Raw genomic sequence first — 16,958 nt, forward strand, 5'->3', positions numbered from 1 at the left:
TCTATGTGTCAGAGGACACATTAGGACCCGTTATTGGTTTCTCAAGGGGCTGTTACTTTAAATGCCGGCTTAGAAATGAAAAGATGCTCAACGTCACTGCTCATCAGGGAAATACACATCAAAACAACACTGAGATACCACCTCACGCCAGTCAGAGGGGCCAAAATGAACAAATCAGGAGACTATAGATGCTGGAGAGGATGTGGAGAAACGGGAACCCTCTTGCACTGTTGGTGGGAATGCAAATTGGTACAGCCACTCTGGAAAACAGTGTGGAGGTTCCTCAAAAAATTAAAAATAGACCTACCCTATGACCCAGCAGTAGCACTGCTAGGAATTTACCCAAGGGATACAGGAGTGCTGATGCGTAGGGGCACTCGTACCCCAGTGTTTATAGCAGCACTTTCAACAATAGCCAGATTATGGAAAGAGCCTAAATGTCCATCAACTGATGGATGGATAAAGAAATTGTGGTTTATATACACAATGGAATACTACTTGGCATGAGAAAGAATGAAATATGGCCTTTTGTAGCAACGTGGATGGAACTGGAGAGTGTGACGCTAAGTGAAATAAGTCAGGCAGAGAAAGACAGATACCGTGTGTTTTCACTCTTAAGTGGATTCTGAGAAACTTAACAGAAGACCATGGGGGAGGGGAAGGGAAAAAAAAAAAAAAAAAGAGAGGGAGGGAGCCAAGCCATAAGAGACTCTTAAAAACTGAGAATAAGCTGAGGGTTGATGGGGGCGGGAGGGAGGGGTAAGTGGGTGATGGGCATCGAGGAGGGCACCTGTTGGGATGAGCACTGGGTGTCGTATGGAAACCAATTTGACAACAAATTTCATATTAAAAAAAAAAGTTATTCTATAAAGTCTCCTGGAGCAGTAGTTGCAGGACTGTTTCGTTTGTTTGTAATAAATACAATTCTTAATTTTTGAAAATCTGATGATTCCTAATTACATTGTTTTAAGGGTTTAAGCTGCAACCAAGTGGACATGACTTTCTGAAGCAGAGATGTTTGTGTAAAATTTTGTGTAGAAGGATGCCAGTGGGAATGTCTGAAATGTCAGAGCAGAGAAATTGGAGACGAGAGAGGAGCTTCAGGGGGCGCCTGGGTGGCTCAGTCGGTTGAGTGTCCCATTTCAGGCCAGCTCATGATCTCGCAGTTTGTGGGTTCCAGCCCCGCGTCAGGCTCTCTGCTGTTAGCGTGGAACCTGCTTTGGATCCTCCGGCTCCCTGCCCCTCCCCCGCTAGTGCTCTCTCTCTTTCAAAAATAAACAACAGCATCAACAAAAATTAAGGAGAAGAGCCTCAGGCTGGTGTTGCCCGGGCCTGTCATTTAAATAGAAGAGGCACAGGAAGTGAATTCCTATCTTCTATTGGTAACAATAGTGTATGTTCCTAATCTGTAGGAGTTGAGGATTGGACTTACTCAAATTTCCGTATCTGGCTGAACACCCACTTTATTTCACAGGTTATGTAAATTGGCTTTCACTCTTAATTAATTACACTTTATTTTCAGTAAAGCATTTGTGCTTGTAATCCCGGTATATCTGACCACTTATGCAGTAAGGTCTATGAAACAATTTTATTCTTTTATTTTTTTTATTTTTAAAAAAATTTTTTTTTTCAACGTTTATTTATTTTTGGGACAGAGAGAGACAGAGCATGAACGGGGGAGGGGCAGAGAGAGAGGGAGACACAGAATCGGAAACAGGCTCCAGGCTCTGAGCCATCAGCCCAGAGCCCGACGCGGGGCTCGAACTCACGGACCGCGAGATCGTGACCTGGCTGAAGTCGGACGCTTAACCGACTGCGCCACCCAGGCGCCCCGAAACAATTTTATTCTTAACTGAGTACTTCATCATATTTTTTGGAAAGACTTCCTAAGGAAGTTGAATGTTTATTTCTTCTTGAAAATGCAAACTTTGGCTGACCCTGGAAAGGACATTGTTCTTTCCTGGGGTGAGATGTGATGCTGTGGAGACGTTGCTGTCTTCAGGTGTGATAGTGCTTACCAGTTGTGTCTGATGAATTTGCATCACTTGTTACTTTAAACAGCAAGAAAAGGCCATCTTTAGGTCTGGGCAAAGGTGGATTTTTAATCACTGACAAAACTGTTCCTCCTTATTTTTACCTGATTTGTATATTAAACTGTTTGGTCAACTCCTAAAGTTAATTCCACTTTTGTTCACGATGCCGCATATCCTACGAAGTCAGCACAGTCTCTGTCTCGTACGGTTCTAGTATCTTTTCATGAACTTGCCGTGAAAATGGCTCTCCCGTATGTATGTCCAAGGAGTGTTACAAAGCTGGAATGCATTCATCGAATCCCAACTGAATGCATCTCAGACTTCGGGAAAAAGGAGTAATGGTTAATGGTAATAACAGTAATCCTGCAGTCATAAAATAATCTAGAGATACTTCTGGAGTACTTGTGCACAAGGCACTGTTCTAAGCACTTTTCGTATATAATTATAACCCTATTGTTGTCACTATGTTACAGATGAACAAACTGGGGCACAAAGAAGTTAAGTAACATGCCCAACGTTCTATATCTAGCAAATAGCAGAGCCAGGATGCAAATATAGAATAGTTTGAGTCCAGACTCAGTGTTCTCAACCCTGACAGATAATACAGTAAATGAAATGCTAACGTCCCTTCCTTCAGAAAAGCACGTGGTGTAGTGCTCTAGAAGGGGGCTTTCTGATAGAAATATAATTCAAGCCATAAATGTGAGCCACACAAGCAATTTTAAATTTTCTAGTAGCCACACTAAAAAAGAAGAAACAGGTGAAAGTAATTTTAATAATTTATGTTATTTAGCCCAGTTTTTCCAAAATATCGTGTCAGCATGTAATCTACAAAAAAAAAAAAAAAAAATCATCGATGAGACGTTTTACAACCCCTTGCTTCATACTAAGTTTCTGACATCGGGTGTGTATACTATACTCACAGCCCAGTTCAGTTCGTCCCAGCCATCTTCCAAGTGTTAAGTAGCCGGGTGTGGCTAGTAACTTCCATATTGGAAAGTGCTGGTCTAGAACGACCTCATGAATAAATATATTGTTCTCTTCTATTTCAAGAGACATTTCAAGTTACATTTGAAAAAGTTGAAGGAAAAAAGGGGGCATCATTTAGCGAGTAAAGGAGTTTATAATTTTCAAATGTTAGAGAGCCTCCCATTAAAGAAAAAATGGCCATGTGTCCCAAAGCGGGAAACCCTTTGGCAACGAAGGAGTCCGTAACAATAACACAATTCCCTGGCTGCCCACAGGCACGTTGGGGAGCAACCAACAGTGCTTCGAAATGTTCTGTGAGCCTTCCAAAGATTTCCTCAGAGATTTCTCCAGGACTACTGAGAATACCATGTCAGGGATGGAAAATGTATCATTTGACGGAAACATAACACAGCTGTTGCTTCTCATATGATTCATTTGATGTTGTACCTTAACACTTTCATCAGTATTATTTCCTTGGTTTTAGCTGCTAACACATTGCTAAACCCTCACACGATCATTTCAACATCTCTTTTTCTTTGCCAGTGTTTATAATCAGCTGGTTACTTGGGGGACCCTTATCACTCTCGCTAGTCCTTGTTAGATTTGATGTCGTTTCTACCATTTAAAACTTATCCCCAAAATGTCAACTCTATTATAACCTCAGTCCTTTCTCCTAGAAGCAAGACATTGGTCTTGGAGTTACGTAGGGAATGCTGTTTTACTTCTCTGAGTCTTTGTGTCATTATTTCACAAGTCTATCTACCTATGAAAAACCTGAACAGGTGGCTTTAGGTCTGGATGCTTGGATTTGGAAAGCATAGCCTAGAAGGCTATGGCCAAATGGGAATTAATTAAACTGCTTTCCCTTGGAATTCAAAGTTGGCAGGCTGTTAAGGGTGGGGAGTAACCAACAGGGCCGAGGAGAAGAGGGGCATCTGGAATCTGGGGATCAACCGTGCTGATATGACATTCTTAGCAGCAGATGGGTGATGTTCCTTTAACAATAGAATCTTTCTGGCAATGTTTCACTTTAAGTCGTTTGGAGTGCTGTACCCTACATCTTCTGTAATGGTCTATGATACACACAGCCTTGGGTCTTGGCATTTGAGAAGACATGAGGGTGGTTCTGCTCTGGGGTGAGGTCACTGAGAGAGGGAGGGCACATCAGGACCACCAGTGTCGGTTGCACGTTGCTAATTCAGCATGTGTGGGAACAGGCTGCTGCATACTTGTTGTCCTGTGCCCTTAACAACCTCTTCCTAGGACCAGGGGGGAAGCTGGATCCCTGTCTTTTGACTCTCAAAAGACCAGGTGATCCCTGGTCTGACAGTTCAGTTACAATATAATTTTATGTAGTCTGTGATCATGGTGTTCATGTTGTTGGCAACGTTTCGAGATCTTTGCATGTCAATCACCGTAGATGTCACCATCATCTCAAGTGGGTGCACAGCGTTCCCATTATGGGACTGTACTGTGACTCATTTAATGGCATAATGATAGTGTTTTTAGGAATTTAGAAAATTTTGAACTTTTACTAAAAAAATGTTAGACTGAACGTTCTTGTATCTAATTTTTGCCTGTCTGATGATCTTCACTGTAAACCTCTTGAGGTGGGATAGCTGGTTCATGGCTTATGCACGTGAAACATATCAGCTTGCCTTTTTAAGAAGAACATGCCAATTTCCACTCCCATCAGCAGTGCGTGTTAAGTGCACGTGTTAGTGAGACACGTTCACTGCAGGAAAACATCTCCACCTAACATTTGTGTCGGGGTCCAGGCATATGAGCCGTGTGCTACAGGAAAATCAATCCAACTGTTTAACAGTTCTGACCGAGCAGGGTGAACCAGTTGTATTTTTCCACCTTCCTGAATATCACAATATTTAGAAAATGATCCTTTTGTCTTGTAGATGTGATCCAGATGCCAATCTAATGGATCTAGTCATTGTATTGACAGAGTTGTGTCCAATAGCATAACACTACTGTCAGCAGATTAGTGTGTGCGGCTTCTGTATGGTAACCCGGATTTTACCTTTCATATTATGTCTTTCAAAATGGCATCCTTTGAACATGGTGCCTATGTTTTTTCCCCCGACTTAGCTTTGGGAGTAGTTTTTTTTTTTTTTTTTAAATGTTTTTATTTATTTTTGAGACATAGAGAGACAGAGCATGAACAGGGGAGGGGCAGAGAGAGAGGGAGACACAGAATCGGAAGCAGGCTCCAGGCTCTGAGCCGTCAGCCCAGAGCCCGACGCGGGGCTCGAACTCACGGACCGTGAGATCATGACCTGAGCCGAAGTCGGACGCTTAACCGACTGAGCCACCCAGGCGCCCCGCTTTGGGAGTAGTTTAATTTTAGCATTTTGTGTTTGGAGAGCTCAGGAATTATTGGTGACTGCCTTTGGAGTGCTTTCACGTACACGCAGAAATGGCTTGGGGAGAAATAGAAATGAAAATGTGGTTATTAATTTTTTAAGTAATTTTTAAAGTTTAATGTTTACATTTGAAATAAAATTGTAATTATGCTAATTACAGGAAATTTAAGTAAAACTCTTTGTCTTTAGTGGGAAATTCAGGAATTCTGCAATCTGTGCTCTACTTTGGTCAAATTAAGGGATTGTCAAGCAATCTTTCTCCCCCCCTCACTTAAATTTTTTTTTAATCTTTATTTTTTATTTTTGAGAGAGAGAGAGAGAGAGAGAATGAGCAGGGGAGGAACAGAGAGAGAGGGAGACACAGAATCCGAAGCAGGCTCCAGGCTCCGAACTGTTAGCACAGAGCCTGACGTAGGGCTGGAACTCAAGAACTACGAGTTCTTGACCTGAGCCAAAGTCGGACGCTCAACCGACTGAGCCATCGAAGTACCCCTTTCCTCTGACTTTTTAAAGTGGTGAAACATAACCCACACAGAAAAGAGTATAAAACCTAAGGGTGCAGTTTAAACAAAAAATTTTAAGGTCCACACCCATGTCGAGAGATGTGTCTTACGGTTTTCTGTTTATATCTTTCCTTAAAATAACTCTCTCTTATTGGAAAAATAATGGTGCTGGCTACATGTGCACATTCAGTAAGAAGGCTTCACCAGTCACAAACGGCCGGTCTAGCAGAGGCAGCCCTAGGGAGGGAGGGCTGGGGAGGAGTAGGGGTGAGGAGAACCAGGGAGCCCTTGCATGCATTTTTGGTACTGTTCCTCTGATTTTGCATACTCAGTGATTTCTGCCTTAGAATAAATAATGGCTGGGATGAGGAACAGCACACTATTCTTTAGCCAGAGAGGAAAAAAGAAAATGTGGCCCTGTGCGTTCACATTTAGTGAAAGGGCCTGCAGGAATTTTCTCGTTCTGCATTAGGAAATTGGATGAGCAACAGAGCAGTTTCTAAAGTAAGTTGAATTTAGAGGATCCATACTAGCTCTCTTACACTGTTTTATATTATTGGTTGTACACTTAGTCTCTTGATAATATTTTGTTTCTTTGATTACACAGATTGCTGAGCTGGGTGAGATAGATTACATTGAAAATCTACCTCTCCTTCGAGTTGTCAACTTTCTAAGAAATCCAGTTCAGGTAAGAGATATTTATATGGGGGTGGGGTGGGGTGGGGTGGGGTGAGGACCTTCTTGGAATTCTTCAAGAAGTACTTTTGATAAGGAACATCTGGAACGTGAATAGACTGCATTTACCTTCATTCTCTGTCGCTCAGGAAACAGGAGGGTTTGGCAAAGTAGCACCGGCCCCGGCAGCGGCAGCGACAGGGGAGCGTGGAGTTAGTTCCCTGCTTGCTGTGGTCACATGTGACTCATTCGGGCTGGTGATAAAAGGTTACAGGACAGAGCTACTAAGATTGGAGCAATGCCCTTTTACACGATAGAGTGCACGATGCTGGAGGCATAGACAGGCTCCGGGTCCTGCTTTGTAACAGGGGCGAGAAAGTCTAAGATCAGATGCCTAAAGTAATTTGTCTGTATATAGTCGTGAAGTTGGTGGTGCCCTGAAATGATTATAGGAAGAAATGCTATATTTCCTAGGGATTCTTCCCCTCTGGTATTCAAAGTTCCACTGCTATTTTCCAAGCCCCTCTCTTTCATCAGTGGATCCTCCCTCCTGGCTCTCCTGTCCCTCCCTCTTTGTCCATTTGTCCTTCATTCCACTTGGCTGCCTCTACCCTTTACTGAGCTTTCCAGAGACTGTTGAATTTGTATGTATCTCCTGAGTACCTTCCCGTTTGTGTGTATCATGCTGAACGTGTCTAGACGGGCAAAAAATAAAAATAAAACAAAAGCAAAAATGAAAATGAAAAATAAGATTAAAAAGTAAATCCACTCCTTGGTATGGGAATAGTGGTGGGCAACCTAAAAGCGTCTCTGGTTAAGAAACAAGCAGGACTTCCAGAGTGGCCATCAAGCCCCAGTTTCAGAGGCACGGGGAGTATTTGTTCATGTGCATAAATCAACACCACAAACCCTTTCACACACATTAACTCATTTATATACACAGCCCTCCCACTCCCAGCTCACACATTGAAGGACAGAAAAGATACCTTTGTAGATTCATTTCATGTGCATTCTTATCTATGAAATGCGTGACCCACAAATATCTTTCGCTTCAAAGATGTAGCTTCTTGATACGAAACTTTGTTTTAAAAGCCAGGTAATCCAGGTCACGATCTCGCGGTCCGTGAGTTCAAGCCCCACGTCGGGCTCTGGGCTGATGGCTCAGAGCCTGGAGCCTGTTTCCGATTCTGTGTCTCCCTCTCCCTCTGCCCCTCCCCCGTTCATGCTCTGTCTCTCTCTGTCCCAAAAATAAATAAACGTTGAAAAAAAAAAAAAATTTTAAAAGCCAGGTAATCCTGACACGGCAGATGGTTGGGAGTAATAAGGAATTTGTTCTATAAATACTATTATTTATGATGGCCAAACAAAATCATAACAAATGATATAAATTAATTCAAAATAATACTAAGTAAATGACAAAGTGATCATAAGTAACGTTCATCATTTGCAATAACGAAACTCCCTGGAGTTAGACGATAGGGTTTGAATCTCAGGCCGTGAAATCTGAGATGAAACGCTTCACCACTCTGAGGCTTAGTTAGTTTGTTTCTGGCTAGAAATGGAGGTGATCATACCTGTCCTGCTTATGTCCCAGGGAGATTGATGAGATGGCACGTTTGAAGAGCTTTGTAAGCTATAAGGCACGGTCTGCATTTAATAAGGGGACTGGTAAGCGTGAAGCTATAGACACCTTGAGGGATACGCGTGTGTGTGTGTGTGTGTGTGTGTGTGTGTGTGTGTGTGTGTGTAGGGTGGGGTAGCAGCCCAAAGACCTACTGGGGAGAGCAGTGTGCTGGTGCTAACTCATGTGGTAAAGGAAGGCGACTGAATATTCCTCTTGATATTTTCAATAGGAAAAGTCTGAATATTGGTTGTTCGTGATTTTTATGCTCCTACAATTAACAGAATTAGATCAGAAGAAAATTAAAGTGGAAGAAAAGGTATGTAATCGTGTCATTCCTTGTGTTTATGAGGCTCTGCTACCCACTGCGGGATCAATGTCGGCGGTAAATGGCACACGTAACGATACGTGAATTGACTGTTGATTTAGGGAGTGGTTCCTCACTCTCTTGTTTCACCCCCTGCAAAGCTGTGAGCATCAGAGCAGCTGTGGCCAGGGCCCTGCCATTGCAGTGAATAGGTTGGCGGTGGGGACAGACGCCGTGCCCCGCGTGTGCGCGTGGCTGCGTGATGGCCGTCTCTTAATTTGGATAACTGTCGTCTTTGGAGAGTGTGTGATTCTGTGTTGCTCTCAACAGTCACTTAATGATGAAATTTATTCTATACTGCTGCGTATAATCAAAAGGTACTCAAATGAGTCACTGTCCTGATATTTTAAACCCTTAATTCTGCCCTTTAAAATCATGATCCCCCTGGACACGCAGTTCCAGAGTAACCAGACCTTAAATGCTATGCACCTGCCTCCCCGCCACCGTACCTGGGGTGGTACTTTGTCATGCTTTAGTGACTGGTGACAGCTGAAATCTGCACTAATGAGGGATTTCTTACACTACATGCAAATCTGAGATGAGAATGAAAATAGGTATAAATATGTAGAGGGCCAGATATTCCATTTCATAAGTGCCTTTCTGAAATCGCGGTTAAAAATAGTTAGGGCAGCTAGTGTGTCATTGTTCTCAAACTCAGAGGCACTTACTAGATTTTCCCTTTAACATCTTGCAGAGGGAATGCAGTTGGAAAGTATGCATTAAGTAGAGGTGTGGTACATGAGGCTAATGTATTTTGAGGGTGACAAGGACCAGAGCATAGAGATGTGTACGTAATAAGGGGGAAAGACCCCTATCTTTGAACAGAGGACGCTTTCTGAAAGAAGAGGAGATCTGGGTAGAATTTGAGATCTTTGAGGTAGTTCTCGATGAGATGGCATGAGAAAAACATCCCTGCAGTATCCACGACCTGGAATCTAGAACTATGTATTTCATTCCTGCAACTCGCACTAAAAGTGTAATCTCAGGCTTTAGAGATTTTGTTTTCGTTTTCTCCCCTCCCAAACCAGGAAGCATAAAGAAGTAGGGAACTCAAAGACTCCGGCTCCTTATTTTATTTTATTTTTAAATGTTTATTTATTAATTTTTTGTATTTTGAGAGAGAGAGAGAAAGAACGAACAAGTGAGGGAGGGGCAGAGAGGGTAAAGAGAAAATCCCAAGCAGGCTGTCAGAGCAGAGCCTGACGCGGGACTTGAACCCACAAACCACGAGACCATGCCCTGAACTGAAACCAAGTGCTGGACACTCAACCGACTGAGCCAGCCAGGCGCCTCTGGTTTCATATTTTAAAATAATTGTCATTATTTAGATTTTAGGAAAGTTAGAGTAGACGTGAAGACTGAGCACAAAGGTCCGTGAGCATGAGTTATTTTCCATACCTGGTTGCATGTCTAGAATGTTTTGTTAAAATCTGAGACTTGTCTTCTTTTTAGAGATGCATGTTTTTCCTCTTGCATTTCTAATTCTGGAAAAGGTTGCGGCAGTGAATAGGTACAACCCTCCCCCAGAAGTGGTCGCAGCCCAGGATCACCTGACCCATGTCCTCAACAGCGTGATGCAGCCACAGAGGATCTTTGACAGGTATTCGTTTGGGGTCCCCAGGGTAAAACTCAGGGCGGAAAGCTCAGGACAACGTCCTCATCTGCCTTAGCCCTCCGTTCTGTGACTCACCCCTTCCTCATCTCCGAGAGAAGGGTCTTTATTTGGCTGACTCAGTTAGAGTGATGGAATTCATATGCTTGAGTACGGGGTTCGCTCATCGGTGTTGTCCCAAGTGTGCGGAAGAGTGCATTCATCTTCCCTTTCTCAGCCCCTTGAGTGGCGGCTGGCCTAGGACAGAGGACAGTGAAACAAGATGTTTCAAAATGTGTCCCCTTTCCTGCCGTCGGACAGAACCACAGACCTATGTGTCATGAAAAGAGAATCGTGATGATTTCTATCCACTGTGAATTTTTCCTTAGCTATGAGTGAATGAATGCTAGATACGCCTGTCAGAGAACATCCGTGAATGCAGATTGTTGGAGGGTCCATCGAAGGAAGCCGGCTAGCTGAGGGGAAACCTGCGATAGACTTAATACTGACTCCACTGTACTTGTGAGTCACCCAGCTTGCTAGAGCACATGAGCAGATCTCTCACCTCTGAGTTCAAAGACAGATTTGCCACAGTTTCTCTGCTTCTTTTTAAACAATCTGTTGGAGCAGCCGGCCATTTATGCTACAAGTACACTGTAGAAATTCTGTCAATACCCGAAGGCATTTAAAAAATACTCGTAAGAATCTCTTCGTTATACATGGCTTCTCTTCTTTATGTGGTATTTGCTTCTGTACTTCACATGGTTGGTTTCCCACAGAGAGCACGATGTTTTATTTTGCATCCAGGACATGAGTTTTTACATGTAATTTAATAATATAGACATTGACAGTTTTATATATTTATGGTAGCCCTCTAGGTGAAATGATTTATCATTTATTTGCATACATCTGGAAAGGCACGTTTGATTTAAAAGAAGGGCATTTATGTCTTCATTGTATTTCTTTCCTAGTTTATGAGATTGCTCGTTGTTTCATGCTTTCGGGCACATTTATATAAAAATATGTATCAAAGAAATTTACACCACTGTCTGAAAAACACGTATTTCTTCATCATTTCTGGCTTTCGAATAGACAAGAGCAAATGGCCAAGCAGCCCCAGATGCTCCAGAATGGAGCAGAGTTCACTGTGACAAACTCATGGAGACAGGGGCAGGCCTACCGTTGCCCTTCCCAGGCTGGGCCAGTAGGGAACCCTAACTCTTGACCTTAGGACTTTTACACGGCATTATTGGGGAGCCACTGTCCCTTCCCCTGGCATGACTGGGGTGAGGATGCAACATTAAAGTTACCTGGCAGAATCTTGACTCTAGCCTTGTAGTCGCTGATAGCTTTCTTGCTCTCTGCTACGACAAAGTTCTCCAGGCTCGTGTTGTACAAGCCCTGTCCAAACTCTGCAATCAACCACTTCTCCCAGAAGCCCTGGTTTGTTTTAGTGAGCAAAGGTACTTCTCAGTCACAATCTGGGTGGCTAGAGATAATCACTGCTACTGAGTTGCCCGTTGTTAGGCTTTTTAGCGGACAGATCTAGGAAGGTGTTCCTTCTTTCCTCCCTTCCTTCCTCCCTTCCTTCCTTCCTTCCTTCCTCCCTCCCTCCCTCCCTCCCTCCCTCCCTCCCTCCCTCCCTTCCTCCCTTCCTTCCTTCCTTCCTTCCTTCCACCCATCTATGCATCTGCCTATTGGTGTATTCTATCTATCCTGTTTATCTATTTATATGTCTCTACATCTATTTAATCTGTTTATATCTAGTCTATATCGAACTAGATCTATCTGTATCTATTTACAGATAGATGACAAATATCTCTTGAATTCCTACTGATACAATCCAATTTCAAGATGATTGTTGATTGAGCTTTTTTTCAAAAAATTTTTAAATGTTTTATTTATTTTTGAAAGGGAAAGAGACAGCGTGAACAAGGGAGGAGCACAGAGAGAGGGAGACACAGAATTTGAAGCAGGCTTCGGGCTCCTCACTGTCAACACAGAGCCCAACGTGGGGCTCAAACTCACGAACCACAAGATCATAACCTGAGCCAAAAGACGCTTCACCAACTGAGCCACCCTGGCGCCCCTGATTGAACTTTTACTTATCCTCTCTCCTATCACATCTGTATCATCCTTTCCTCCCAAGCCAGAGACACAATAGGAAGATGGATTGAGAATATCCCGTAATTACTTTTTGAAAATCCCCTATTGCAGCACAGCAGTATCAGTGTTAATGCTACCACCAATGCGATTACTGAAAACATTGAAATCATACTTCGCTTCACCTATACTCTTCCCATCACCCCCCTATTTTTTTTGTGGTAAAGTATATATATAACAAAATTTGCCATTTTAGCTATTTTAGAGTTACAGTTGAGCGGCATGGATTATATTCACACTATTGTGCAACCATTACCTCTGCCTATTTCCAGAACTTTTTCATCTCCCCAGACAGAAGCTATAACCACTAAGCAGTAGCTGCCCACTGCCTGCTACCCCCAGTCCCCGGAGACTTCATATCTATTTTCTAGCCTTATGAATTTGCCTACTGTATATATTTTATGTAAGTGTCAATCACCTGCTTTAAAAATAGTGTACCGTATTTATCTTGTCAGAACGTATATCCATCACACCCCATACTCCCTCCTTTGCTGGCATTTGGTCTCAGGTGTATGGATAACCGCATGTATATTGCTCACTGCCAGTCCTTATTTTGAGGTCTCCTCCTGTACTTGGTCTTGTGAAGCTTGTTCTCCAGTAGACTCCTTAGGATGCACTATGGGATGGATCGGTATCCCTTGAACTCTTGCATGTTGATAATATTCTCTGCCCTTCACACTTGAAAGTCATTTTTGCTATGTTTAAAATCCATGGCTCACACTATTTTCCTTGAATATATTAAAGATGTTGCTCTTTTTTGGGGGGATGCAAAACAGCCATCAAAATCTGATACACGGTGTTCTTTCCCTTGTAAGTCAGGTATTCTCTTTTTCTAGCTGAATAGGTTTCTTTTTCTTTAAAGTTTGATCATGTACTAGACTGGGTCTTAGTGTTATTCGTTACTGGTCATTTTGGGCTAATACTCCCAGGTATGCTGTGTATTTTTTCAATGTATAGTTTTGTAATTATTATTACTATTTTTTATTTCAGGAAAGTATTCATGAATTACAGTCTTTAATATTTGTTCTGTTCCTCTGCTTTGGTTTTCTCTTTCAGGAAGAAGATCTCCTTTGCCTATATTCAGTATTTGTTACTTTTTCAGTTTTTTTCCCTTTGATCATTAACACAAATTTTACCTTGAGGTCATTTTAGATTCACATGATTTTGTAAGAGATAATACAGAGAAATTCTGTATGTTTCCCCCAATGGTGGTATCTTGCCTAGCTATAGTAGAATATCAAAACCAGGAAATTGACATTGATGCAGTCCACGAATCTGATCACATTTCACCAGCCTTGCATTGACTCGTGTGTTCATTTAGTTCTATGCAATTTTATCACCCGTGTAGATCACATGAGCATCAGTAAGGACGAGTTTTGTCACAAGGGTCCCTGTCCTTCCCTTGTAGAGCCTTAGCCACCTCCCTACTCATCTCCCCCCAACCCCTGGCAACCGGTGGTCTATTCTCCATCTCTGTACTGTTGTCATTTCAAGAATGTTATACAAATAGAATCATGTAGTATATAACCTTTTGAGACTGGCTTTTTAAAAAATTTTTTACTTAGCCTTATTTTCTGGAGATTCGTCCAAGTTCTTGGATATATCAGTAGTTCAGCCCTTTTTATTGCTGAGTCATATTCCTCGCATGGATGTACCACAGTGAGTTTAACCATTCCATCTCTTGAAAAACGTGGGGTGATTCCATTTTGGGACTATTACAAATCCAGGTATGATGACCATTGATGTACAGATTTTTGTTCACGTAGTTTCAGCCTGCTTGCTTTGCAGTGGATGCCCCTGGCTCTTTTGGGGTTCCCTTTCTTTCAGGTCTGTCATTTGCTGCCCTTTTGCCTCCCTGCACAGATTCCAGCACTGTGCAAGGCTTGTGGGTTTGTGGTGCATGGAGATACTTCCTCATCGGGTTTTGTTATACATGTCAGCCATGGGTGTTTGCTCTCAGCTTTTTTCTGTTTTTTCTGTGGATGTTCAGAGACACTGAAAAATTATGCTGCCACCACTTCCATTCTTCTTCATAGAATCCACACCTCAGCCTTGTATTTTTAAAGTAGATTTTATTCTGTATTTCTATAGTTGTGGCACGAGTGGAATTCACACACTTCAGCCCAGCTGGTAGCCGGAGATTTTCTTCCTTATTCTAGTCTTTCAGGCCCAGAAGCCATGCCCAGATTCCTGTATTAGCTGTTACCTATTAGCTGCTAACTTTGAGCAAGTTAACCTCTCTGGACTTCTGTTTCTTCGTGTGTGCAGCAGGGATAATGATAGAAATATCTTCATTATCATCCTGTAATAATTACATGAAGGTAATGTATGTAGGACTCCTAGAATAGTGCCTGGCACATAGTGATTGCTCAGGTCAATTTTAATTGTTACCATTTTCATTGCATGTCTGTGTTCTAATTCAGTAGGTATGGATGTTAAAACTTCTCACAGAACTTTCGTTTTTAAGTTCTTGAGGAAATACTTTTATCAAGCAAGAACTAATACATCTTACCATATTTTTTCCTTTTAAAAATGTTGTTCAAAAGGTGCCTAGGTGGCTCAGTTGGTTAGGCATCTGACTTCCGCTCAGGTCATGATCTCACGGTTCGTGGGTTCGAGCCCCGCATTGGGCTCTGTGCTGACAGCTCAGAGCCTAGAGCCTGCTTCAGATTCTGTGTCTCCCTCTCTGCCCCATCCCTTGTTCATCCCCATCTCGAAAATGAATATCATTGGGGCGCCTGGGTGGCTCAGTTGGTTAAGTGTCCGACTTCGGCTCAGGTCATGATCTCACGGTTTGTGGGTTCGAGCCCCACGTCAGGCTCTGCACTGATCGTGCAAAGCTTAGAGGCTGCTTCACATTCTTTGTGTCTCTCTGCCCCACCCCTGCTTGTGCCTTCACTCTCTCTCTCTCTCAAAAATAAATACATAAATAAATAAATAAATAAACAAACAAACATATAACAAAAAGACCATTAAAAAAATGTTCAAGTAAACTGACATACATTTGGATTTTGTTTGTTATCTACGCTGTGAATGCTGTTTTGGGCATATTATCATCAACTTGCTCAGGAAAGTAGGGATGAGGCTTCTCTCCAGCTCCTGCATGCAGCAAGGGCTCAGTCATTGACTTTAGTGTGATGTGGTGTAGACCCCGCCCCCTGGGTGTGTATCCGACTGGCCCAGGCCCTCACCCACTGCCTGCCTGTGTTCCAGCACTCTTCCTCGCCTGGACGCCCCTTATCCCATGCTGGTGCTGGCCGGTCCTGAAGCCTGTGGGAAACGAGAGCTCGCTCACCGCCTCTGCAGACAGCTCAGCGCTTACTTCAGATACGGGTGAGTTTGTTCGTGGGCTGGTAAGGCTGTGAAATGGTAATGTTCATTGGCTGGTAAGGCTTTTGCTCATTTCGGCTGTTAATTTTAAGCGAGCTCAGAAAGGTCCATAGGAGGCGTATCAGCTTCTTGGCCGTTGATTACACCGCCATACACCCTGCATCTTCAATTCCCCAGACGCTTAACTTCATTCCCTGGCAGCCGAAATCACTCTCCAAGGTTCGGAAACACACGTGTTGTTGGTGAAGCCTGGTGGCGTTGGAACACGGGCTCATCCTGTTACCACGTGACGTGACCGCGCGGCTCGGGATCGGCGCTGCCAGGTGTGCGGGCTGGTGTGTGTACCTGGGACCGCCGCTCCCACCCTCTGCCTTCCACTTGCTTCCCTCCCCACGGATCTTCCTCTTTGGAGGGATATTTCAGGAGGAAGGAAAGAGAAAGGGCAGCATTTTTCCATTCCCCTGGGTCAGCATTCAGTACACTCCAGTTTTCTGGAGCAAATGTTTTGCTCTGTGATTCCCTAATGGTCTGGTTAAAATAGAGGACAACCCCCCCCCCCCAAAAAAAAAAGGACCATTCAAAAAGTCTTCAGCTGGCTTTACAGACTTTTTAAAGGTTTCTGGGAGTCAGAGTTAACCACTGTGGTCTTTTAAACCGGTTTCCTCTTCATTTTGACATATGGCAAAGCAATTACTTCTAGATTAGTAATGTTTGTCGGTGACCGGAGGAGGTGGCTGCGAAGATATTTAGGACAGCCAGAGAAATACATACAAATTATTTTCTAATGCCTTCCATTCCCTTAAGCTATACATGTTCGAACAATGTAAATACTATTTTAAACAGGTCCATTTATTTAGATATCTAAAATTACATGCCTCATTTGAACAACTCGAGGATTCAAATATATAGGATGATTTATTCATTAATATATTTTAAGCACCCTGAAGTAACAAAAATAAATTAAAACTTAACGGTAGGAAAAAAAAAAAGCATAGTGTACCATTCTGCCTGTAGAAAGGTGCCAAACCTGTTTTAAATGATAAGTGGTACACAATGAATGGAAGGTCAAACTAGGGCAGAAAAGATGTATCCTGACTGTTGTGCCAATATGAAACCTGGAACCTTTTATCAAACCCAAATGCCAGGAACCAAGGCTTTCTCTGATTAGATTTCCTTTTAATTATGTGGTGAATGTTGGGAGCCAGGTCCTTCATATTTGTCTGTGATACACGCTGTGGGTCGTGCTGGATTGGATGTGTTCTTGGAGGTGTTCGTTAACTCCTCACCAAGATTGTGATCCAGTCTGCTTCTGTGTTCTCGCCTGGGTGGGC

At 42.9% G+C, this 16,958-nt stretch overlaps 1 protein-coding gene across 1 annotated transcript in view; it reads left to right on the forward strand.

Annotated features, from left to right (window-relative positions):
- The window catches only part of LRGUK (leucine rich repeats and guanylate kinase domain containing), a 107,876-nt gene that overhangs the window by 32,845 nt on the left and 58,073 nt on the right, over positions 1-16,958 (forward strand). Inside the window, exons 8-11 of the mRNA XM_030308470.1 lie at positions 6,488-6,568; positions 8,409-8,495; positions 10,037-10,143; positions 15,511-15,630. Coding sequence (XP_030164330.1) covers positions 6,488-6,568; positions 8,409-8,495; positions 10,037-10,143; positions 15,511-15,630 — 395 coding nt within the window. The remainder of the gene's footprint in view (positions 1-6,487; positions 6,569-8,408; positions 8,496-10,036; positions 10,144-15,510; positions 15,631-16,958) is intronic.

This window comes from Lynx canadensis, chromosome A2, assembly GCF_007474595.2.
Source record: "Lynx canadensis isolate LIC74 chromosome A2, mLynCan4.pri.v2, whole genome shotgun sequence".
NCBI lineage: Eukaryota > Metazoa > Chordata > Mammalia > Carnivora > Felidae > Lynx > Lynx canadensis.